A 24,265-nucleotide genomic window follows, 5' to 3' on the forward strand; every position below is an offset into this window, starting at 1 on the left:
TCTTAAATCCTTAAAGATTGCAGCCTGTGGGGCAGTTCTACTCTGCCCTATAGGGTCCCTATGAGTCAGAATCAACTCCACGGCAATGGGTTGGGTTTGGTATAGGAAGACAACGGGTGATGCCACCAGTTAATGTGCTAGGCTCCTTAACCTATAGGCTGGAGGTTCAAGTCCACCCAGAGCCACCTTGGAGAAAAGCTCTGGCAATCTTCTTCCAAAAAAGCAGCCACTGAAAACCCTATGGACCACAGTTCTATTGGGACACATGTGGGGTCCGTGGCAACTGGGACAGTACAGGATTACAAAAAAAAAAACCAAACCCGTTGCCGTCGAGTTGATTCCGACTCATAGCGACCCTATAGGACAGAATAGAACTGTCCCATAGAGTTTCCAAGAAGCGCCTGGCCGTACCACTTAACCACTACTCAACCAGGGTTTCCAGTATAGGAATAGTAAAAAAGAGAATAGTATAGTATAAAAATAGGATCTAGGCCACTGACAGAGCCTAATTGACTCAGCCATCCCATTGTTGGACATTTAGAGAGTTCCCAATTTTTCACTTTTTAAAATAATTCTGCAATGAATATCCTATTCACATCTGTTATTTCCTTAGGATAAACTTCCAGAAGTGAAAATTCTAAGACAAAAGTATGCCCCTTTTAGGGCTCTTGACACATCTTGCTTAATTACCCCAGAAAAGAGATGCCACTTAAGACTTCTAGGAGTTTATGCTTGGTTGTTATTGAACTTCCTGGGATGCTAGTGGGGTAGGTATTGAGGATTATGATGGCAAAAATAATGTTAATAATCATTTTTTTTTGTCTGTGATAATGCACCAGGTATTATTCACATTTTATGGGTTAGAAACCAGAGGCTCAGAGAGGTTAAGTAAACTAAGGGCTGGAAATGCATTTGAACTCAGATCTGGGTGAATTTAACTCCAAAACCTGCCCTGGGCCACGACCACTGTCCATTTTAGTTTAAAAATAACAATAATAAAAGGCTAAAGACAAGGGAACGAATATGAGAGTTGAGGGAAGGGCGGAAAATCAAAGGCTAAAGAACACTTGCGGGGAAAGGGCGCCCGAGACAGCGACCCTGGTTTTCCCGCCCCACCCCACCCGTCAGCGCGGACGCGGCCCGCCGGCCCACTCCCGAGCCCTGACCCCGCGCCGCTCCCAGGCCCCGCTCCGCCCCGTGACGTCCCGGAATGAGGCGGGACTTCCGGTCGGCCTGGCCATGTGACCCGCACCGGAAGCGCACCTCGGGTCGCCCCGGCAACCGCGCCCATTCCCGCCCGCCCCCCTCCGTCTCCCCACCGAAAAATAGGTCCTTGCTCGCCAATCGCCCGGAGTCTGCAAGCTGCGTGCCCACGAGGTGACTTCGGGGACAGCTGGGGTTCCTTTCGGGAGTGAGGGAGGAACCTAGAGGCCCCTGGCTCCTTCTGTGGCGGGGAGAACCGAGGTCCCTGGCGGCCACGTTGTGGTACTTTTCATCCCGTGGCCGAAGATGGGCCACAGACCCAGGAGATACCTAAAGCGTTAGTGGTTACTTGTGAGAGGGGACTAATTCCAGAGCCTCTCAACAGGCCGTGCATCCAAATCACCTGGGTGACCTTTTTAAGAACGCTGATGCCCGGCCTCCCCCCACCCAAACCCAAACCAAACCCGTTGCCGTCGAGTGGATTCCCAGTCCTAGCGACCCTATCCAGACCAATGAAATCAGAATCTCTCAAATTGGGCCTCGGGGGTTCCGATGTGCCGAAAACCACAGTTAGTTAAGTTAGTTAAGCCAAGTCTGGAGATGAAATTGGACTTTTGTCTATCCTGCCCAATACCTGAATAGAAGAGCGCCCAGGGCAACCTCAGCCTTGAAGGATGTCCGGGATGTTGGCCTCTCTACTCACTTTGGCATTTTCTTTCTTTGTCCTTGCACTCTGATCTCTGTGGGAGGTCACAGTTTTTGGTGGAAATTTTCTTGAGAACATAATTGGCACCTGGGGTCGTTTGTGCGTCTTACGTGTTGAGGTGGAGCGTGTCTTTTCTCACCTTTCTTCCTCTGTGATGGGGTGGAGCTGAACCGGTGGCCAACGGTGAGCCTTTCAGCTCAAGTCCTGAGATTCTCTTGGCAAAGATTAGATGATTCTGAGCCATTTTTTTTTCAGAGATGATTTTGAAACTTGTTTCACAGGCGAAGCTCTGTATTCAGCTGTTTCTCACGTTGAGTCAAAACATTACTTGGAAATCTGAAAATTAATAACACAAATAACACTTCTGGGGTCATTCTTTTTCAGGGTTCCCATGAATTGTCGATTTACTCTTTAAAAAGCTATTTATACTCTACAGTTTATCAGAGTAACAATCCCTTTGGGATGGCAATGTGAGCAGAAACTATATATTTTAAAAGACTGTTGGTTAGTAACTCTGGACAAGGGTAATTAAAGGCAAGTTCACAGCAGTGTACAAATCCTCTCTGTGTGTTCATCACTGTACTGGAAAAGTATACAAACCAAAGCTCCAGAGAGAAATTTTCATCCTAAAACTGTTTCACAGATGTTAAAGGATTAGCTTGTCTTTTTGGATGCAGCCTTTAGGTTTGTGAGAAGGATAGGGGGAAAAGGTTGACTAAGTAAGGCTAGAGTGAAGTTTGGAGAGTTCACACACTAGGTACAGAACTGAAAATCTGGCCAAAGAACAGTTGGACAAGTGAAAAAAAAAAGAGCCTAACTGTAGTTGCTCAAAGACAGGATGAATTGAAACTATCTTGAATTGAAAACATAGTAACAAATTTAAATGCCTGCTTCTTGAAAACCCGTGAGCCCTTTTAGAGTTAATTTGAGTTACTAGCTACTCAATCCCCCCTCTCCTTTCTGACAAAAGTAGAAGGGGAGAGTGTTATCAGCAAACAACAGATAATCACGAACATCCAAGGACAAGAAATACTAGTCATTATTTTTATGCTGGAAGGAAAACAGGAAACTTAAACAGCAGAATCCATGCCTACAAGTAATTAAGCACCCAGATGAGTAAGGCCTAGTGAGTGCTGCATTCGTTCAGCAGAGAGAGATTACCATGGAAAAATCATGCATGTGTTTACAGAAGAGGGAAAACTTCAAATCATATTCCTGAAAGCTACTGGTGGTCTTAACCACTTTAAATGAGCCATGGTTTGTGCTGATTTGCTCTTAATATGCAGTGCCTGCCTCTTCAATCCGTGTTCCTTGGTGGTCACACTGGGTTTTGCTGTATGAAGGACATGCTTGCACTGAAGTGAACTTCTCTGTTTCCTCTTTTGAACTGTGTTTTCATTATGTCCTTCTCAGTTGTCCCATTGCCTGTTGTGTTCTTGAGTCAGGGTAACTTTGTTTTTGTATGGCCTCCTATTTCACTTCTGATTCTGACCCTAGTCACATTGGGATTCGGTGAATTTGCAAATAGATCCATTCACAAGTCCATCACCCTTGCTGACAAATGAAACCATGCTCTTCTGTGGGTGGAATATCATTTGCATGGGGGGGGGGAGCTTATTTGCCACATCCTTTCTGTCTTTCTCCTTCCGCCTTCTGGACACTCTGTGGCATTACTTCTTATCACAACCAAACCAAACCCATTGCTGTCGAGTGGATTCTGACTCATAGCAACCCTATAGGACAGTGTAGAACTGCCCAACAGAGTTTCCAAGGAGCACCTGGCGGATTCAAACTGCCAACCCTTTGGTTAGCAGCCGTAGCACTTAACCACTATGCCAGCAAGGTTTCCCTTATCACAACACCCCCCCCCCAAAAAAACCATTGCCATCGAGTCGATTCCAACTCATAGTGACCCTATAGGACAGAGTAGAACTGCCCCATGGAGTTTCCAAGGAGCACCTGGTGGATTCGCACTGCCCACCTTTTGGTTAGCAGCCGGAGCACTTAACCACTATGGCACCAGGGTTCCCGTATTACACCATCTTAGAGGGTAAATTGGGATTCGGGGCCAAGGGAATGAAAAGCAAATAAGAGTCAAGTTTTTGGGCTCCCCTGCCCATCAGTTTTTGTGATGGTTGTTATAGATGGTGGCGCAGTGGTTAAACACTCGGCTGCTAACCGAAAGGTCAGTGGTTTGAACCATCAGCTGCTCCTCAGGAGGAAGATGTGGCTGTATGCTCCCGTAAAGATTACAGCCATGGAAGCCCCGTGGGGCAGTTCTAATCTGTCCATTAGGGTCACTGTGAGTCCAAATCGATGGCAATGGGTTTGGTTTGGTTGGGTTATAGATGGGGAAGTGCAGGCTTTGGGGACACAGTGGCAAGTGCATTTATAGAAAACCTGTGTCTGGCCGAAAGGTGGAGCTTGGACTCCTGAGGGTAGTGGAAGGCCATTGGGACTTGAGCCATCTTTGATGTCCAAATCACTAAGCAGGGGCCTTGCAGAGCCACAGCAGGGAGCCCAGGAAGGCATCAAGCCAGATGAACCTGCCAGCCTCCTCTTGAGGCTGGGGACAGGGCAAGGCAATGCTCTCACCACCCCCGTCTCCCATTTTATTATGTATTTTAGTTACTGGGGTGTACTATTGGAAGACATCTCCGATGGGGTTATTATTGCCCGTAAGGAGATTCCTTAGAGCTGCCTTTGACTCAGTTTACGTAATGCAGATTTCTCACTGAGCCTTCATTTATTTTGCCACAATCTTCAGCAGATCCCCTCCTTCTACCTTGGAACAGTTGAAATTGAGGGCCTAATTAGGTACCCCAGGTTATCTGGGGGCTCAGAGAATCATATAGGTGGGAGCTTTACAGGAAAGGTTCTGCTCTGGAGGCATTAGCCGTTGTAGCTTATTTGGAGATTGACTTGTAGTGTGCTTCCAGGCAAAAATCAAGCAAGTGAGTTTTCAGGTATTTAATTTTCAGAATTCTGGAAAATCCAGACATTTCAGAATTTTCGAAAACGAGGATAGAGGGGGAAATCTAGTAGCAGCGTATACATTATCGTTTGGGGAGGGGGGAATTTGTGTTTTTATTTATCTGGTTGCTGTGGCACATCCTGGATCCTATACGAATATAAATGTGCAGTAAAAACAGCATAGATGATGTCACTACCTTTCCACAAAACCACATTACTTCTTTGTGGAATTTTTTAATAGCTTGAATGGAAATGGTCACATTTTATCCATTGAAAACTGCAAGGCTCTTGTCTCTTTGTCTTCATGTATATTTATGAATTTAAAACTCTGTCTTCCAGGGTGAGCACAGATTCCCTGAGAATGAATGCATGTTTTGAGAAAGGCTGTACGGGAAAATATATTTTTCAAGACTTGGAGGCTCTGTCTTTTGCCTGTAGGCCCCGGCAGTGTTTAATGAATGACCTCAACCCTGTTTTTTTCCTTCCTTCTGTGGTGGTTGAGGATGGACAGACAATGAATTCGGTCTCTGTCCTAGCTCGGGCTCAGCTGGGCAATGACTATGATGCCATTGTACTCACTGGGGACGGCTACCCGGTTTGTATTGCTGTGGATCTCAGCCTTCCTGACATCGCCAATCCCTTTTCTCTCAGCTCCACCATCTCATTAAGCAAAAAAGATGCTGTTTGGTCCACAAAGGCTGTGGCAATTTAAGAGAAGACATTCCAGGGAGGTAGGGGATGGAAGATAAAATCGAATAACATTAAAAGGGCATCAAAATCTGCGGCTGCTGTAAGCATTGTTCTTTGAGATGGTGATGGTGTCTGAAAGTGTGGCTATAATGTGTAGAATTATTCTAAATGTTGGCTTTTCAGAAACCCAGGCCTTCTTTTCTTATAAGGTCCTTAAGCTTTCTGTATGGAAGCAGTAACCAGCTTAAAAAAGTTGACAGGACCCATTTTTAGAGATGGTTCTCCCTTTCCCTTGTGATTTAACTGATGAGGTTAGCAGGGAAGAATCTATTACTTCTTCCAGGGAGTAACTGCTTAGAACTGTCTTCTGCTTTCTGTCGTTATGTCTCTGACCAGTACGCAGCAGCTAACAGGCCTCAGTCAGCAATCAGGAGACTACAAGTGTTCTAAGCTTGTCAGCAGATGCTGTTTTGCAGGAGTTTGTTTGTTTAATTGAGCCTTTAAATGTCTATGTAGCTCTTTAAGAAATGGCCCTGTGTCCTTATTTAGTCTTGTTGTGAGGTGCCGTAGAGTCTGTTCTGGCTCATAGCGACCCTATATACAATAGGATGAAACACTGCCCAGTTCTGCGCCATCCTGACAATTGTTGACATGCTTGGGCCCATTGTTACAGCCACTGTGTCAATCCATCTTGTTGAGGGTTTTTCTCTTTTTCGCTGACCCTCTACTTTACCAAGCATGATGTCCTTCTCCAGGGACTGATCTCTCCTGATAACACATCCAAAGTACATGAGACGAAGTCTCGCCATCCTTCCTTCTAAGGAACATTCTGGCTGTACTTCTTCCAAGACAGATTTGTTCGTTCTTCTGGCACTCCATGGTATATTTAGTCATAGAGAACATTTTTTTGGTTATAACCATAGTTTTCCTGTTTCTACTAGTCTTATTCCAAGTCTAATGATGAATGAGCTATGTGGGAATCACAAAGTTCCCCCCTACATCCACGTGAAAAATGGAGAACAATGACGATGCTCAGCATATCGAGGGTAGAGTCTCTACTGCTTGGTGATGCGTTAACCTAAAGCAGCGGAGGGCAAAGGATGGCCCCCAGCTTGTTTCTGTACTGCCAGTGAGCTAAGAATGCTTTTCAAATTGTTAAAGGCTTGTGGGGGGTGGGGGGAAGCAAAGAAGACTCTTCAGACTCTGTGACAGAGACCGAATATGGCCCACAGGCCTAAAACATTTGTTGTCTGGCTCTTTACTGAAAAAGTTTGCTGACACAAAATAAGAAAAGTAATACAAGCTAATCATAATTATCAAGCTCTGTGCAAGCAGCTCCTCCTTTTCTCTGCCTTATTTGATTTTGGAGAGATTAATTAACTTATCATTGCTGCGCAGGAACTATTTGTAATTGAGTATCTCTAGGACTGTAGGGATCTTACAAAAGTACTTCAAATGTAAAAGGATCTGATGCATAGGTGAAGGGATTTGGGAAGGGAAAATAAGAAAGCCAGGGGTGAGGGGGGTAGTATATTCGACATCTAGCCCCACGACTCAGCTTGCTGGAGGGTGGTGGCAGATTTGATGATAAGTGCCTTAGTGGCCAAAACAAATCATCAGAACCAGAACAGAACTGCTCACAAAGTTCACTGTAGTCCATCGGTAACAGAAATCCACCTTCCCTTGATGGCCTGGGTGTTAAAAGAGTCTAGCACCTTAAAAAACGAGTAATTAATATATTTTAGAGACATCAGGCGTACTGGGCTGAGTATGAATTGCTTCTTGTTGGAACACTTGGTTTCCCCTCGGTCAGCTCAGCTTGTTTTCTGGCTTCTTGCACTGATGAAGTGCTCGGAGTGTACCTTGTGGGCCCTCTGAGGCAGTATGGCATGGCAGCCCTTTTCCCAAATGATTTGTTGTATCAAAGACATCAGAGTCCCTGGGTGATACAAACTGTTAAGCACTTGGCTGCTAACCAGTAGGTTGGTGGCTCAAGTCCACCCAGAGTCACCTCAGAAGAAAGCCCTGGTCTGGGGATCTACCTCCAAAAAATCAGCCATTGAAAACCCTGTGGAGCACGTTTCTACTCTGACACACATGGGGTCGCCATGAGTCAACGACACAGCAGCTGGAAGTGGGAATCAAAAGCAGAAGCCACTTCCCAAGTGAGCACAAGCCCTCCAGCTGTTGGCGTTTTGCAGCGTGGACATCACACTCCCACGGGCCTAAACTTATAGCTCTGTGCAGCGAAGCCTCTCGTAGCCATCTCAGGGATTTTCAGAGTATTGTGCTGCCACCTTTACAGCCAGGCTGTATCTCCCGGGCTTTCAGAGATCTGCAGTACTGTTCAGTCACAAGAGTGATTATGACATATTTGAGGTTATTAGACTTCCCAACTCGGGGTAATTGATACTTCCGTCAACCTGGTGCTAAGCATATCTTAGGAAGTGTGGAAGTCTGGATTCAAAGCTCATCATTTCCAGAAGACACGGAGTTGTCTCGTAGGGTTTTCTAATCTAATTCCTGTGCCCCTCGTTAATCTAGCAAACAAATTTGATTGAAATACACTTAAGAGTTTGTTTAAATGTCATTATGTGCTGCAGGCTTTCAGAAAGCAATTCAGATTTTAGTGACAGGAAAATGAAACCGGGCTGCAGTGAATTAGCCACTTAAAGACCGCACCATACAGCTTAGCGCTCGAGTATGTACTGATTTCTACCATCATTGCATTTGTCTTCATTTCACTTCTCCTGAGTGGTAAGCCCCTCGTATTGACTGTTTTATATAGCTCTTCACTAGCCTGGGAAGCACATAGCAGTTAGTCAGATTTTCAGGTAATCGCCCCTGTTTTAAACCCTCGTGTTCTAGTTTGAAAGTAAGATGAACTTAATTTTACACCTGTGTTTTCACTGTATTCATTAGCTCCTTTACAGTTTACAGTCACCGTGTGACTTTAGAACAGGAAATAGGAAGTGTAGGCCACATTTAAGATAAATTTACAGAAGGTCATGTCCAAAAAAAAAAAAAAAAAACCCTCTCGGAAATACCCCGCTTGAAAGCTTATTACATTGAAAAAGAATGTGAATGGTTCTCATTAGGAAATATTGTAAAAGGTAGAAGTGGTCAATTTAACATCTCGATTTTTTACGTTAACGATAGCAAAACATCTGATAGATATTACAAAATAAGCCAAGTTTATTTCTTAAGGCTTCGAGATTTTTTAATGCTACCTTATAATTAAGTGAAGTTGGGAAACTGAGACTCCTTCAGTATCTGATTGCCGAAGTTTCCCAACTTAAGGAGCTGTTTGCTCTGCGTCAGTGGTTTCATCTCACAGATTCTTAAACTCTCATTCATTTTAGGATATTATTTTTGTTTAACTTTTTTTTTAAGGCACATGCTGGCATAAGCTGGGATTTTAGTAGCTCTGAACCACTGAAGAGAAAAAAAAATCTGAATAGATTGTGAAAGGTACAACTGCAGATTAAACTTTAGCTTTTGGTATTTCATACAGATAAATCAGTAAATAACAAGCAGGTAGATAACGGCAAAGGAGCCTTTCTCTCCGCAGAGAAGTGCTGTCCAGAAAGCGGTTGGTGTGGCTGCTCAGTGTAGAGTCTCCCTGGACCGGTTTCTCCCCCTACAAAGAGGCAGTGTGGATAGGCAGGAGAATGTGGTGTCCTCCCAGAGAGGCTCATTGCACTCAAAACCCAAACCAAAGAGAGATCCACTTAGGAGAATGAAAGCCCAGGGCACAACCGAGGCTGGAGGGAGTCCTGCTTTAGAGAGGCTTCTTCAAGTCCCAGACCTAAGGTGAGATGCAACAAAGGTTTCTGGTGAGTCGGAAAGATGTATTCTTCTCAAGTGTTGAAAAATTCAGGGTTAATTTAAACAGGCATTGGCATGAGGTAAGGACGAGGGAAGGAAGTAACAGTTGTAAATTTTTAGTTTGTGTTCTGTGTGTTTAATTTTTTATATACATGTTGTTAGCTGCTTTAAAGTGGGCCCCCGACTCACGGCGACCTATGCACAATGGAATAAGACGCTTTCCAGTCCTGTGCCATTCCCATGATCAGTTGTGGATCAGCCTGTTGTGATCCATAGGGTTTTTGTTGGCTGATTTTCAGAAGTAGGTCTCCAGGCCTTTCTTCCTAGTCTTAGTCTGGAAGCTCCACTGAAACCAATCAGCATCCTAGCAACACGCAAACTTCCACTGACAGACGGGTGGCGGCTGCACATGAGGTGCATTGGCTGGGAATCAAACCTGGATCTTCCCCATGGAAAGCTAGAATTCTCCCACTGAACTACCACTGCCCTCTTAAACACATACCCTCCCAAAAAACCAAACCTGTTGCCATCAAATCAATTCCACGTCATAGCGACCCTATAGGACAAAATAGAAGCACCCCGTAGGGTTTCCAAGGAGCAGCTGGTGGCTTCGAACTGCTGACCTTTTGTTTAGCAGCTGTAGGTCTTAACCACTGCACCACCAGGGCTCTTTTATGTACATACTAACTACTAAATATCTACATGATTATTTTTGCAGGCTTTACTTTCAATAGGGAAACCAGTAATTGAATGCCAAGCCATGCAGTGTCCTGTGTCCCATTTAATGATACCAAAGTGGATCCCTCCTTTTCAAACTATGAGATCATAGCCTAGGTGCCAGGGTCGTGTAGGCATGAAATCAGGCATGGTATTGGGAAGAGGCAACCTCTGAGGAGCTAGCTTTACAAACCATGAAACAGCCCTGGATATCACACACCTGTACTGATGAGATGTTGCCACTGTGGCTGTTCTCTCCTAGGTTTGGTACCTGTTGGGACTGTCACCATCAGAGATGGCCACAGAGGTAAGTTGTTTTTGTTTTTGTTTTTTTAATCTCATAAGAGAAACAAGGGTAAATTTTAGTGTTTAAAGTCTTGGTGTTCTCATTCCATGATGGAGAAGACTGAAGCAATACCTCAGAAAACAAAAAAGTCAAAGTTCTTTTAGGGGCTTTGCTAGATATCTTTTTTAGCAGGCATTGAGGAGTGGACCAGGTCATGGGGCACTTGAGGGCAGAGAAGGAACCAGAGTCCTTCCTGGTCATCAGTCCATGTGGCTCATGGCACCTGTTTCTAACTGGGAACTAGTTGCTTAATTACAGTGGGTACAGATGGCTGAGATGACAGACTTTGGGCCCTTATCTCTCCCTGAATTATATCTAAAAATGGTCATTATTAGCCTCTGTCCCCACTTGATAATGTGCTGTACCCTTGAGCTCATTGTTCTGCGTGTACCTCATGTAGGTGTATTTGCAGAGCCAGTATGTGTACATGTGGTGTCTGTTGTGGCCATGGACCTCTCATACCTTTTTTGGCCCAGTGCTGTCCTAATGTATAGTAGGCATGTTGTAGGCCCTCCATAAATACCTGTTGGTTAGTTGATGAAACATTTGATGGTTTCTCTTGAAGATGAACTGTTTGGTGTCCGCCCTACACCCTTCATTTCATAGGCGTCATCTTCGAAAGATGCTGATCTTTGGTATTCTCATCCGGCATATGCAAGATACTGGCAGCATTATCATCAAGCAATGGCTTGGATGCGAAGCCACCACCATGCCTACAGGAAGGCCATCGAATCCTATTTCAAATCCTCGTGGTACTTCCCCCCTGCACCTCTTCCCTACAGCTATTACGCTAACCAGGGTAGATATCCTCAGTCCTTCTATGACCATCACTCGGCCTCCCAGGACCCCCATTGCACCTACCCGCATTCTCGAGGGTCTGGGCAGCATCCACATGACAGCCATCAGGTCCAGGCATCCACCAGAGAAGAGCAAGCTTCGTCATCAGAGGAGGAGGTGGAGAGTGAGTCAGACGGGGAAGTCGAGTGTGACCTGAGCAACATGGAGATCACCGAGGAGCTGCGCCAGTACTTTGCAGAGACCGAGAGGCACAGAGAAGAGCGACGTAAGTCCAGGCCTGTCTCCTCCTCGTGCTTCCTTCCCTTACCTGCCTTTTGCGTTCTTTCTCCCCTAATACATACAGCTATTTTATAACTCCTTGTTTTGGTGCAGATAATACTTCTCAGATATGGTAGCTTCCAGAGTTATTTCAGTATACCAGAAAACTCATTGCCATTGAGTCGATTGCAACTCATAATGACCCTATAGGACAAAGTAGAACTGCCCCGTAGGGTTTCCAAGGCTGTTATTTTTACTGAAGCAGACTGCCACATCTTTCTCCCACGGAGCAACTGGCGGGTTCAAACCATCGACGTTTTGGTTAGCAGCCAGGTGTTTAACCACTGCAGCACCAGGGCTCCTTTTTATTTTAGTATAGGACTGTTTTTTTTGTTTTGTTCTAGAACAAAGTTTATCCTAATAGCACCCCTACCACTCATTGAATGTCAGACATTTCACAGATAGGGAAGTGTGTGTGTGATATCCCTCATCTACACAGTAGCCCCTCAAGGTATTGAACGCATTGTACAAATGATGAAACGAAGTCTTCAGAAGATTTGCCAGGGTACGTGACTAGTCATTGGTTATTACGATTCACATCACGGTCTGCCTGCCTGACTGCAGCTCCTGCCAGATGCCAGGATTTTTCCTTCAAGCACTCGGGCCCTCAAATGCCACTGCTGCTTTACCAGTACACAGCTCTGAGACGTGCCCCATGCTGCAGAGCTGTGGAATTTGAAATCACTCCCCGCAGAGCGGAGAGCAGTATGAGCCTAAACAGAATAAAGAAATGTCCAGCACTTCAAACATCCCCATTTTATCCTGTATTGAGGCTGGCTGTCCTTGGGGTTAGAGAATTGCAATCATGGTTTTATAGCTTCAGTCAGAAAGTAGGAATTTTCTTTTTATAATTTCTTCCTGACTTGCTACAAAGATCTAGAACTGCTTTTTGTAGTCTCCTGAGTATTAAAAAGGAGCCCCAGTGACGCAATGGTTAAGCACTCAGCTGCTAACCGAAAGGTCAGCAGTTTGGACCCACCAGCCGCTCCTCGGGAGAAAGTTGTGGCAGTCCGCTTCTGTAAAGATTTCCACTGCCTTGGAAACCCTATGGGGCAGTCCTACTCTGTCCAGTAGGGTCGCTATGAGTCGGAATCACCTCCACAGCAGTGGGTTTGGTTTTGGGTTTGAGTATTCAAACTCGCCAGACCATTTACATTTGAAGTGCCGCTGACAGATACACACATGCTTTTCTCCCTATTCTAACTAGTAACCAGTCACACTATTTTTCTTATTGAGGTCTAATTGTATGACATTTTGCCTAGAATTTTCTAATAATAGATATACAAGCCTGGGAATGGGAGGATGTCATTTCCATCTTAAATTATCTGTATTTTCCTAATGATGGACTGGCATTTATTGATCCCCACTGGGTCCCAGAAGTGAGCAGTGGGCTTTGTGTAAAGTGTGTGTCCTTTGGTATCTCTGCCTGTGAGTCTTCACGAAACTGCTGCTTCTGGCGTTTTAACTTCATTTCTTTTGATTAAACCGTAGCATTTGTTTTGATGCATATTAGAAAGTATATCCAAACAAGGATTTTGAAGACAGTATTTTCTGGCTCACCTAGACTACATGTCTTTCCTTGATCGCCAGAAACAAATTTTACCTTTTTTTCAAAATACATAGAAAACAACCGCTAGTGTAATTTCATGAGTGAGTAGGAATTGGAGCAGGTCCACACGTGGTTGGAGTACTGTTGTTACAGCTTTAGAAAAAGAAAATATGATCAAGGCAGGGCATATTTCTGGCACCCTTACCAGGAGGTAGAATAACATTTTTTTCCCCACCAAAAATTGATACTTTTATGATGAACTCGTAACTACAAATGAAAGCCATTTCGCCTTATTTGCTGATTTAAAATAAACCTGATAGTTATTCAGTTGTTTTTTTTTAATGGATATGAATGAAATGAAAATAAAATAATGAAATGTGTCCTTCTAACCAGGGAAACAAACTGAAGCAGTTGAGTTATAGATATGGTTAGGAACCATCCTGGCTCCTATCTCTTGCCACTGTCGGGTATGATTCTAGGTAGTTAAAAGCAGCCCTGAAAATGACATACTGCAAAGTTGTGCCTGGCACTCAATATTATTTTGAATGAATAAATGAAGTATTTCAGTATGAATTATAAGTCTTCAACCAGAATTTTTCAAGTTGTATTCTATAAAGTGCCACCTTGCTGTGATTCTGTGGGAATTCGTAATTACGAAGTGAGCTAGGCTTAGGACGCTTTACAAACTTTGTAAACTTCCTCTTTCGTTTGATGTTGTTCTAGAGTTAGCTTTTTTTACTTCACAGCTCCAAATTGTACTATTGTCATCACTGTGAGAATTTTCATTGTTCCCAAATGCAATCTGTGACTGAGACATCAAGTAAATCGTCCAGGTCTTGCCATCTCTGTGAAGAAAATGCATTATGTATGTATTTGTTTTTTTTAGAGAGCAAGGCAACAAAAGTAATTTTATTAAAACCCTTCCAACCTCCATCTTTAATCTTAGCTTTCAGTATTGACATTATTTGTTATTAAATTTATACACTGGCAGTTGGCAGAACTGCTAAAATCACAGGGTTCAAGCCTAGCTCCAGCACTCACTAGCTGCAGTTTCTTATCCTCTCCTGGGCCACCTGCCTTATGCATTCTGTGCCTCAGTCTCCTCGCCTGGGAAACGGGAATCATCGTTAATGGAGGGGTAGATGTGAAGATTACTGAGATAATATAAAAGGCCTGTAGAACAGCGCCTGGTACAAAGTCATCACCCAACAAATGGCGACTGTTACAGTTAGTTGCTAATAACCCATCCTTTCTGGTGGATTGTTAATCATAAACCGGGTTTACTCTGATACTAAAGCTGTAACAACAGTACTCCAACCACGTGTGGACCTGCTCCAATTCCTACTCACTCATGAAATTGCACTAGCGGTTGTTTTCTATGTATTTTGAAAAAAAGGTAAAATTTGTTTTTGCCTTGGATTCATGCTTGATTGCAGTTCTGCATATTTTTAAGAAAGAGGTTCTGTGATTTCAAAAAGTTCATGTGTTTCTGCCATAGGCAGCACTTTTCAAACTCCTAAATTGATTGAGAACATTCAAAACTTAAAAGAATGCTTTTGGTGTCTGTCAGATTTAGCCCTTAACACAATTGGGTTGAAGTAGCTGTGAACCCAATTTTTAACTCTGTTTCAAAGATTCTTGATACAGTTTAAATAGTAAAATGCACAGGCTGAGAAAATGAGCCCAGTTCCTTTGCTAACAACAGTACTGAAGAAGCTTCTGCTCTTTGTGTTTGTAAAACACATGGTTCTAGCATACTTGAGAACTCCTTGTCCCAGAGAACCATGTGGGTAAAAGCAGAAGTCCCTCTGTGGTGCTGCTGTCTCCTGCAGCTTCATCACGGGGGTGGCAAACTCGGGAACTGCCTGACAATGGTGATGGCAGACTGGGGGGTCACTTGGCCTGGATTTGCTCTTCCTGCTGAAGGCTTGCTCCTTACTAGCAGAAGCTGCCGGCGTCTGATCCTGCCCCATGGCATGGCGATGAGCGGCCGTCTCCAGCATGGCCGGCTCCCCACGCTGAGGGCCACTCCATGCCCCTTCAAACGGTAACTGAATGACGGAATTCACGTGGAAGCCAAGCAAGGCCCGTGGTGGTTTCTGACCCATTTCCTCCCAGGCCCAGTGCACAAAGGCTTGGTGACATACACAGCCGGGATGTGCTTCATACAGAGATGAGGGCCTGAGTAGTGGGAACACTTGACTCAAGTTTTCTGTTTTGGTTTTGCGCTTTGAACCACTAGAAGCTACTTGTTCAGTGCATTCAAATTCAATTTTGAACCTGAAACATTTAGAGAACACAGAATTTTATAAAATATCATGAACAAGGGAAAATGTGGCCACATTTGAAAAGTTTACTTTTTCAGTATTGCTCACATCGATGGGAACATATATGTTAGACAAGCTTTCATCATCTGGGTCGTGTTGAACCTTTTCTCAGGGTCAGATCCTTCTGATTGGACAGGATGTTTTTGTTTGTGAACACTGCCCTTCCTGCTCATCTCTAATTTAATGTATTTCACTGATAAAAACAAAACATTGAGTAGAACAAATAAAGAACTCCTTTTGTGCAGTGGGAGCATACATGCTTTTGATTATGTTACATGTCTCATCTCCTAATGAGACATTTCCGTTATTTAGAACATCAGTGATAACATTGCTTATGGGAAAGTAGGCAGTAGTGAAGTTTACAGGTCAGCTGTTTTCAGTTATTTCTGAAGGCGAATGTGTCTTGTTAGGTTAAGAGAAGTATAAATTTTTAGACATGACTGCAAGGTCACGCTCCTAATACTTGGAGAAAAGATGAGTGAAGGTGATCACCCCACTAGAGAATAGGCCCCCCGAAACAAACAGTGCCATTGTTGTCCCAGGCGTGAGTCATTCAGAGATTTATCAGTTGTGTGTTAGGGTTAAAACAGAGACATGGTCTCAAAGAGCTGAACTCCAGCTGGGAAGGGGAGACAAATGAAATTCAGCCTGAAACCTGGAAGAGCCGAGTCTGGCGGGGTCGTGATTAGTTATGCCATTGATGGGTAGAGCCAGTGAAACAGGCAGGCAGAGAGGAGCATCTCAGGGTGGTTGTGGAGAATGGGCTTTGCTCTAGTCCTTGAGGGGTAGGGGATAGGGTCGGTTCGGAATGAGAGAAAGAAAGAGGGTAAGTCTGTTCCCTGCTTAGAACTCAAAGTGCTGTTTTCACCAAAGGGCCCTGGTGTATTTTTTATACGTTTTGAGGTGGGATTTTTGCTCCGTTGTGTTGTGTCCTACCCCCCCCCCCCCACACGCACCACGCACACACCCCAGTAGGAAGGTTTAGACTCTTATTTTCATAGCAAGTCTTCAGCCAGGTTCCTGGAGACGCAGCTGGCTTTCCCTCAGCGTGACATTACCTAAGGGCTGTGGTGAAGGCTATGTCCAGCATAGTGTTTAGTGAGCTATTAGTCAGCAGATTCAATTTGGAGTCATGTCGACTGGGCACAGTTCTGCCATGTGTGTGTGTTTTCTCTGAGCCCAGATGTTGGGAAGGGTGTGAAGCCAGTAAGTGATCCAGTTCACATGAGGGCAGGCACAAGAGTGGAAGGGAGGGATGGAAATACACTTTATTGTAAAAGCGAAAATGGTGAGTGTCCACTGACTTAGTGACCAGGTGTGTCACTGGTGAGGCTAGGGTTGTGGGCTGAGGGTATGAGACCCTTCAGAGATGGCCCCAGTTCTACTAGTGAGCACCCGTGTTCTGGGTTTGTTGCCACCAACCCAGAAATGGGGTATTCATGATATAAATCAAGTGGATGCTTTCCCTCAGTTGTGCTAAAAACTTGTTGCCATAGAGTCAGTTCCAACTGAACGACTCTACAGGACAGAGGAGAACTGCCCCTAGAGTTTCCAAGGCTGTAATCTTTACAGGGGTGGACTGCCACGTCTTTCTCCCACAGAGTGGCTGGTGGGTTCAAAGCCGAGTGCTTAACCACTGTACCACCAGGGCTCCTTTCAGTTGTGCTGTGATCATTAATTCTGTCAGCATAGCAGAGGATAGAATCAGAAAGACATTCAAATCTCAGAAAAATGGGCAAAACAACCTTCTTTATCCTAGTGTCTTAGTGCTCTGTCCTTTCAAACGTTCTGTCTTTGGATTACTTACCTGTGGAGTAGTGAAGGAATGCTTTCCTCCTGTGTAAGGGCCTCTCCAGGCCACGTGATTTTTTTTTCCTTATGAACCAGAACTCTACAATGGTAACATCGTGTAGGTGTATAGATTGAGGTGAAAAATACCAAGATTTTGGATGGAATCCAGTAAAGGTTCTCTTTAATAGCATAATACTGGTTTGGTTTGTTGTGTTTTGTTTTGCTTTAACCCTGTATGCACAGTAACCCTATTTTAAAGCTGGAATCTAAAAGGATATTTCCGATTTGTATTATAACAAATTGCTTTGGCCAAACATCCTACAAGAAAAAAAGGTGCTTGGTAACATTGAGCCCTATAGCTGTTTTCAATAAAAACGGCCAAACTCCCAATTACAAGGCAGCAGTTGGGTTATGCCCGACGTGTGATGTTCGGGCTTCTCTGCCTTAGAGGATTCTCCCTCTGCTTGGCTGAGCCCTCGCCTCGTTTGGACAGGAAGAAGGACTGCCCGTGACTGAGAATCCCTTCTTTTGTTGAGAGGAAGGAAGCAATAAATAGAAAACAGAATAAGTGGATGCCTTCAAGTGAGTGTATTCCATTCCAAGGTTTGCTTGGTCCCCTGAGTCAGTGTGAGGTAAAGCGCTTTCAGATGCTAGCTGTAACCGTGAGGCACTGGCAGTCTGGGGTATTTGGTTTTAACTGACTGCTTTTCAAATTTGTGGTGTAGCCTCAATACTCTTTTTTTTTTTTTTAATTGTGTGGCTAAGCAAAGTCAAAGCGACCCTGTTGGAAGCAGAACAGCAACAGTGCACAACTCCTGGCACCCTTCCCTTCCTCCTCTTCCCTCAGCCCCTCAGGTTCGGAGGACCCCACAAAGGATACTCTGCCCAGCACCATTGGAGGTTTGAGCGCCGTTTCTCTTTTCCTGGGTTGTCATCGTTTTGACCTTTCTTTAGCAATATCTGGAAGGAAATAGTTGTTTTCCAAAAATACAAGGTCTGGCCTATGTCCAAGTGTTCTTTCAGCAGTCCTTTCCGGAGCACCTGTTTAGTGTCCAATGCGGAGGACCCTGCATAGTGGGTACCCAGGTGCCTGCAGGTCTGTCAGTGCTGGGGAGCAGGCTTCTCGCCCTTCATGTGTGTGCTTTGGGGCAGCTGTGTGGGAAACCATGACATCTCCCAATCTTTTGAGGGGCAGGGAGGGGGTAAGGTCTGACCTTAAATTTTCATGATGAGGCCTGGGTGGGAAGGAAATATGAGAACCCAGGACGGAGGGGAACATCTTTTTTTCTTAAACTGGACAGACTTGATTTTTTATTTTTTGCAAAGTACTGTACCTGATATTTTTTTTCTTTTTGTTGTTATTGTAAAGATATATATAGAATACAACATTTGCCAATTCAAGATTTTTCACATGTAATTTAGTGACACTAATTACGTTAATCATGTTGTGCAACCATAACCAATATCCGTTGCCAAATTTCCCATCACCTTAAACAGAAACTCAATGAACTTTATTAAGAACTAAGCCATGTGATGGGAGCCCATGAGCACATGCTGAGTGCCAACTTGGGAAGTCACCTGGCTTCATTGAGTGCCACTGGGTCTGCTTTGTAGTAGCGTCTCATCCACAGGTATCAACAGTAAGAGAAGATGCCTTTCTAGAATTGGTGGTGGTGGTGGTGGCGTTAGGTGCCTCGAGTCAGTTCTGACTCACAGCGATCCCATGTACAACAGAATGAAACACTGCCCAGTCCTGTGCCATCCTCGCAATCTTTGCTGTGTTTGAGCCCATTGTCGCAGCCACTGTGTCAGTCCATCTAGTTGAAGGCCTTCCTCTTTTTCGTTGACCCTGTACTTTACTAAGCATAATGTCCTTCTCCGAGGACTGATCTCTCCTGATAACACGTCCAAAGGACATGAGACAAAGTCTTGCCATCCTTGCTTCTAAGGAGCATTCTGGCAGTACTTCTTCCAAGACAGGTTTGTTTGTTCTTCTGGCAGTCCATGGTATACTGAATATCTGTAAAACCATTTTTGTCAGGAGGGTAGCAGAAGAGAAAAATCACAATAAGGATGTGTAAATTATAAAATTATAAGGAAAAGAAAAATAGAGATGCAGAAGTAGAAGAGAGAAGTCACACCTCCTGTTGGCCGGGAACACTACAGAAAGTTAAGATTCCAGTGGTTAGTAAAGACTCATATTCAGACAGGAAGCCAAACATCAGTTGTGTCACTAAATGTGTTGGTGGCACTTATAATAGTCTTAGGGCAGATGGAAGACACATGGAGGGCAGTAGACCAGGCGCCTCTTACCACGGGGCTCCATACTCTGCGTACAGAGCCTTGGAGGCACCGCAGCCCCACAGGTGGGCTTCTGAGAGGGCCGGAGGAGGGTTGGAGCGGTCTGAGTCTGCTCATAGGCAGCAGAGTGACTCTGTTGCCCCTCACTAAGGTGGAAACCCAAGCCGTCAGAAGAGTAGTCCTCGAACCAGAGATCCTTCAGTCAAATTCCATCTTTCCTGGAACGCCAAGGCACGGCCTGTCAGCCCACTTCCACGCCTAGCCAGGTTTCTTCACAAGTGCTCTTCTTACTGCCTTTGGAGAAGGCACGCGTGAAATGCCTATACGTTCTCTTAGTGACTCTGAACATATTTACCAGTCTGACTAAAAAAAAAATTTTTTTCTTTTTTTTTTTAAAGTCTGACTACCTACCCCAAAATCCGCTGACCCATGTCACCTTTCATTTCCTCTTCCTTCTGAAAGCATCAAACTAAGCTTTCCTTCCAAGTCTGAAGTACAAAAAAAGATAAGTGTTGAATCCTCGCAGGAAGGAGGCAGGAGAAAAAAAGAGAGACTTCCCCAGGGAGGAGCTGGTCCCCAGTGTGGCATCCCCCCAGCCTCAGTGCTGGTGCCAACACAGAAGTTCCGGGGGTACCTAGGGGCTGCTGGCCAACCGCACAGTTTCACTTGTGGAACTAACAAGCAGGCACGGCAACGGTGGGGCGCTTTTCTTTAGCCCTCTTAATTTTTTTCCTCTCCCTGGAAGTTACCATGGAAGTCAGAGAAACTTCTAGACATGGCCATTTTCCCAGGCTAATTAGGACCAATTTCATCCACTGCCACACTACTCCAACGGGATGCCCTTTGGGGGGCATAGAATTTAAACCCAGGATAACTGAAGAACGTATGTACTGATGTTTCAGACGTGGCCGAAAGAGTGAGAAAGTAAAAAACACTGCTTGGCCTCTCATCCAGCTGCATGTTAGCCATTTATTTTGGTCTAGTTCTGCATTTCATAGTACATCAATTAATATATATTTGCTTTTCACTGGATAAGGTAACAATGACATTTCATTTATTTTGTTTGACAGTTGTTCGGCTCATCCGTGTGTTACTTATGTAAAAATGAACCGCAGATGTTCTAAGGCAGAAAGGGCTACCTACATACGTGATTCCACCCACCTCCCTCCTGTTTCCAGATGTTTTGTTTCACTAGAAATGTGTACATTTTTAATAATGTTTTCAAATTTATCAAACTCCTTCCCTCTGGCTGTAAGGTGATATTTATAAAGAGCAAGATTTGTGAGTTTATGAGAGCAGGTAAATATCTTCCCATTTACCCTTGAGGAGGAGTCCGGGTGGTGCAAACTTTTAACATGCTCAGCTGCCAACCAAAGGTTGCGGTTCGAGTCCACTCTGGAACCTGGGAAGAAAGGCCAGGCAGTCAACTTCTGAAAACTCAGCCAGTGAAAACCCTATGGAGCACAGCTCTACTCTGACACACATGGGGTCTCCATGAGTCAGAATGGATTTGATGGCAACTGGCCTACCCTTGATGAGCTCATGATTGTGTTTCTCTCAGGTGCTAGTGGAGGGAGTATCCATGTTTCCATTGATCTTTCCTTCTGCTACTCTTTTTTTTTTAGCGAGGAAAGTATGGCTTGTATCTTTGCTTTATTCCCCTACAGGCTTCTTTACTCCTTGTTTAGTAAATTCGGTAGCATGGTTTTTAATAGCTAGAGAGATGCACATTCTGCGACCAGTTTCTTGGCAGAGACACTTAGAGAATCGATGTCTGGTGGCTAAATTTTACCTTATGCTGCATTGTTTCATTGGCCTTTTTATGTTGTTGCTATTTACGTAAAAACAAAAATTATAACATTGGGACTTGCTAGAGTGAAACATATAGAGGGGAGAGTACAATGAATATTTATTGTTTTACAAGAATCCGTTGAACGTCGTAGGGTGAAAAGTCTATAAATAATATCTCCTGAAATTTAACCAAGGCCAGCCTGTGAAATGCAGAGTCAAGCCCCACAGTATGAAAATCCACACACTAGCAGAATCCTTAATATCCCAGGAAGATTAGAAGTCAGAGGTCTTAATTTCATTTGCAGACCCGCCCTGTCTTTGCCCTTTTACCTTCCACAAGTGTTGAATCACTTAACCTTTGGCTGCCTGTTATGATTTGGATTTTGAATTTGTGGGAGGACCAGCGTAGCACTCTGCAGGGACTAGGATCTGTTCTTGCTTGGGTTACCTAAAAGCCATGTGTCTCCCAAAGGTGTGATTTTCCCCCCACCACCGCCTCATTTGTGGGGCTTGGGACTCTCCCTAACACTGGATTTTTCTGGAAACTTTTGGTTTCTGAGCTGCCTGGTACAATGTTTGAAACCAAGCATGCTCCATCAACCCTTCCTACCTGGGGAGGGGAGGAGGGGGGCGTGTAGATGGGAAGGGAGGGACCGGGGTGGTTTGATGTTTCTTCTGTATTTTCAAGGCTCATCTCAGAGCTTGGTGGTTTGCGTTTATTTGTTTTAATTGACTTTATTTTTCAGAGCAATTTTAGTTTTACAGAAAAAATTAGACAGAAAGTGCAGCATTCCCATATACCTTCTTCCCCATCATTACAGCATCATACAGAATACTTTCACTGCCCAGAAATGTCCTGCGCTCCCCCTGTTCGTCCCTCCCACAGGTTCGGTAGTTTTGGGTGCTGTGTTTCCTTCCTTGTGGCTTTTTGCCATTTCTACAAGTGTATAAAGGAGCCCTGGTGGCACAACAGTTTAAGCACTAAACTGCTAACTGAAAGGTTGGCAGTTCGAACCCATCCAGCAGCTCCCTGGGAGAAAGTCCTGGCGACCTGCTCCCATAAAGATTACAGCCTAGGAAACCCTACGGGGCAGTTCTCCCCTGTCACATGGGGTCACCATGAGTCGGAATCGACTGAAAGGTACCTTTCAGTGTAGAACCTCTGACAGTGAACAGTGATCTTCGTGACTAAGCAGACAGTCCGCAGAGTCCTGAGAGCACAGCAGCTCGGCCAGCACAGCAGGCGATTTCAGTTTGGAAGGTAGGCCGCGGGCGCCTGGGGCCTGGAGCGGGCCCATCCATCAGAAGCCGAATTCACCATGCTTCTCTCTTGTGTATTGGTTCTCAGGGCGGCAGCAGCAGCTGGACGCTGAGCGCCTGGACGACTATGTGAATGCCGACCACGACCTGTACTACAACACTCACCGGTCAGTGGAGCCCCCGTCTGAGAGGCCTGGCGAGAGACGCCAGGCCGAGATGAAGCTGCTGTACGGGGACGGCGCCGCCAAGATCCAGGCCATGGAGGCCGCCGTGCAGCTGAGCTTCAACAAGCACTGTGATCTCAAGAGGCCCAAGTACTGGCCGGTCATCCCCCTGAAGTTCTGAGTCCCTTCCACTTGGTATACTGTCTTCATCTCCCCTTCACTGTGCATTCTCAGGGGAAGGGGTATGGGGCTGAAAAGCAAACATGTTCGCCAGAATCCCAGCGTGCCCATCCTGGGGGTGGGTGTCACGTCAGCCACGTGGAGGGGCGGCAGGACGCGTACTGTTGCCACCATGAGGTATTCCCTTGCGCACTGTTGCCATCGTGAAATATTCTCTCTTAACAGAAAATGATCATTTCTTATATATTATGCTTTTTTTTAATATTGTCATTAATAGGGTAGGATTCATTAAAGTTCGCACTTGCAGATGCTGCCTAGTTTTTTGCCTTTTGATATTTTCTTCTCTCTTTTACCCAGCTGAACTATTCAGATACCTTAAATAAGCCAGGGGTCCTCTCTAACACCAGCTCCTTTCGATCTCACAGAAAATGATTCAAGCATGCAGTCAAGTAAGTAAATAGCACTTCTCTGTAATGCAGGGCTCGTACACTTGTTCTGTGAAGGGCCAGAGAGTGAATATCTTTGGCTTTGCAAGCTGTATGTGTTGTGACTATCAACTCTGTCCTTGCAGCATTATAGCAGCCAAAGAGGATATCTGAGCAAATGAACGTGGCTGTATTCCAATAAAACTTTATTTATAAAAACAGGCCATGGGCCAGATTTGGCCTGCAGGTATAGTTTGCCCATCCCTGCTTTAATGAAATGAAAGTCACCCGTGTGGCATTATTATTGTTGTCATCTCCACAGAGCTTGAATGTCATACAGAATTGAGAGCCATGAGTAATAATTCCCAAGCCTGGTCACCTCTGTAGTCCGCTGTAGTGTAGAAAATGCATAATTGAGTTCTTACTATATATACCCACCCACTGCTGTCGAGTTGATTCCGACTCATAGTGACCCTATAGGACAGAGTAGAACAGCCCCATAGAGTTTCCAAAGAGTGGCTGATGGATTTGAACTGCCGACCTTTTGGTAAGCAGCCGAGCTCTTAACCACTTCACCACCAGGGCTCCTTACTATATATAGCAGATATTTTTTGATAGGGGAAGATATTTCATTTCTGAGAGTAAAAATCTAAGAATTGGTGTAGCAGTCCATTTATGAAAACCAGCTGCCTTTTAAAAAATAAGTTATTACAGTGTGTTGCTAGGGTGCGCCCGCGTTGACCTGTCACGATTAGCACATCCATCAAAGGCTGGGGAAAAGATTCAGTATTGATGTGTTTCTCCCTCCAGACACTCAGCTTCAAGTTGCAGCCTTCGCCTGGAGACAAATGCATTTTTTGCGTCAGCTCCGGGTGCTTATTTTTCCAAGCTCGTTTTA

At 44.8% G+C, this 24,265-nt stretch overlaps 1 protein-coding gene and 1 long non-coding RNA gene across 2 annotated transcripts in view; one reads left to right on the plus strand and one right to left on the minus strand.

Moving 5' to 3' along the window:
- Nucleotides 1-1,873, minus strand: part of LOC126069706 (uncharacterized) — a 119,641-nt gene extending 117,768 nt beyond the window's left edge. The window contains exon 1 of the long non-coding RNA XR_007516019.1: nucleotides 1,838-1,873. This is a non-coding gene — a long non-coding RNA (uncharacterized LOC126069706). The remainder of the gene's footprint in view (nucleotides 1-1,837) is intronic.
- On the plus strand, nucleotides 1,294-23,889 carry GEMIN8 (gem nuclear organelle associated protein 8). The gene is made up of 4 exons (XM_049873349.1): nucleotides 1,294-1,377; nucleotides 10,380-10,424; nucleotides 11,070-11,526; nucleotides 22,687-23,889. Exons 2-4 carry the CDS (start codon nucleotides 10,413-10,415, stop codon nucleotides 22,941-22,943), a joined length of 726 nt encoding a protein of 241 aa, XP_049729306.1. The 5' UTR covers nucleotides 1,294-1,377; nucleotides 10,380-10,412; the 3' UTR covers nucleotides 22,944-23,889.
- Nucleotides 23,890-24,265: the final 376 nt, after the last annotated feature.

This window comes from Elephas maximus, chromosome X (assembly GCF_024166365.1).
Source record: "Elephas maximus indicus isolate mEleMax1 chromosome X, mEleMax1 primary haplotype, whole genome shotgun sequence".
In the NCBI taxonomy this organism is placed as follows: domain Eukaryota; kingdom Metazoa; phylum Chordata; class Mammalia; order Proboscidea; family Elephantidae; genus Elephas; species Elephas maximus.

Coding starts and splice junctions, on each gene's coding strand:
- GEMIN8 (XM_049873349.1), top strand. Junction 11,527..22,686: donor GAGGCACAGAGAAGAGCGAC/GTAAGTCCAGGC, acceptor ATTGGTTCTCAG/GGCGGCAGCAGCAGCTGGAC.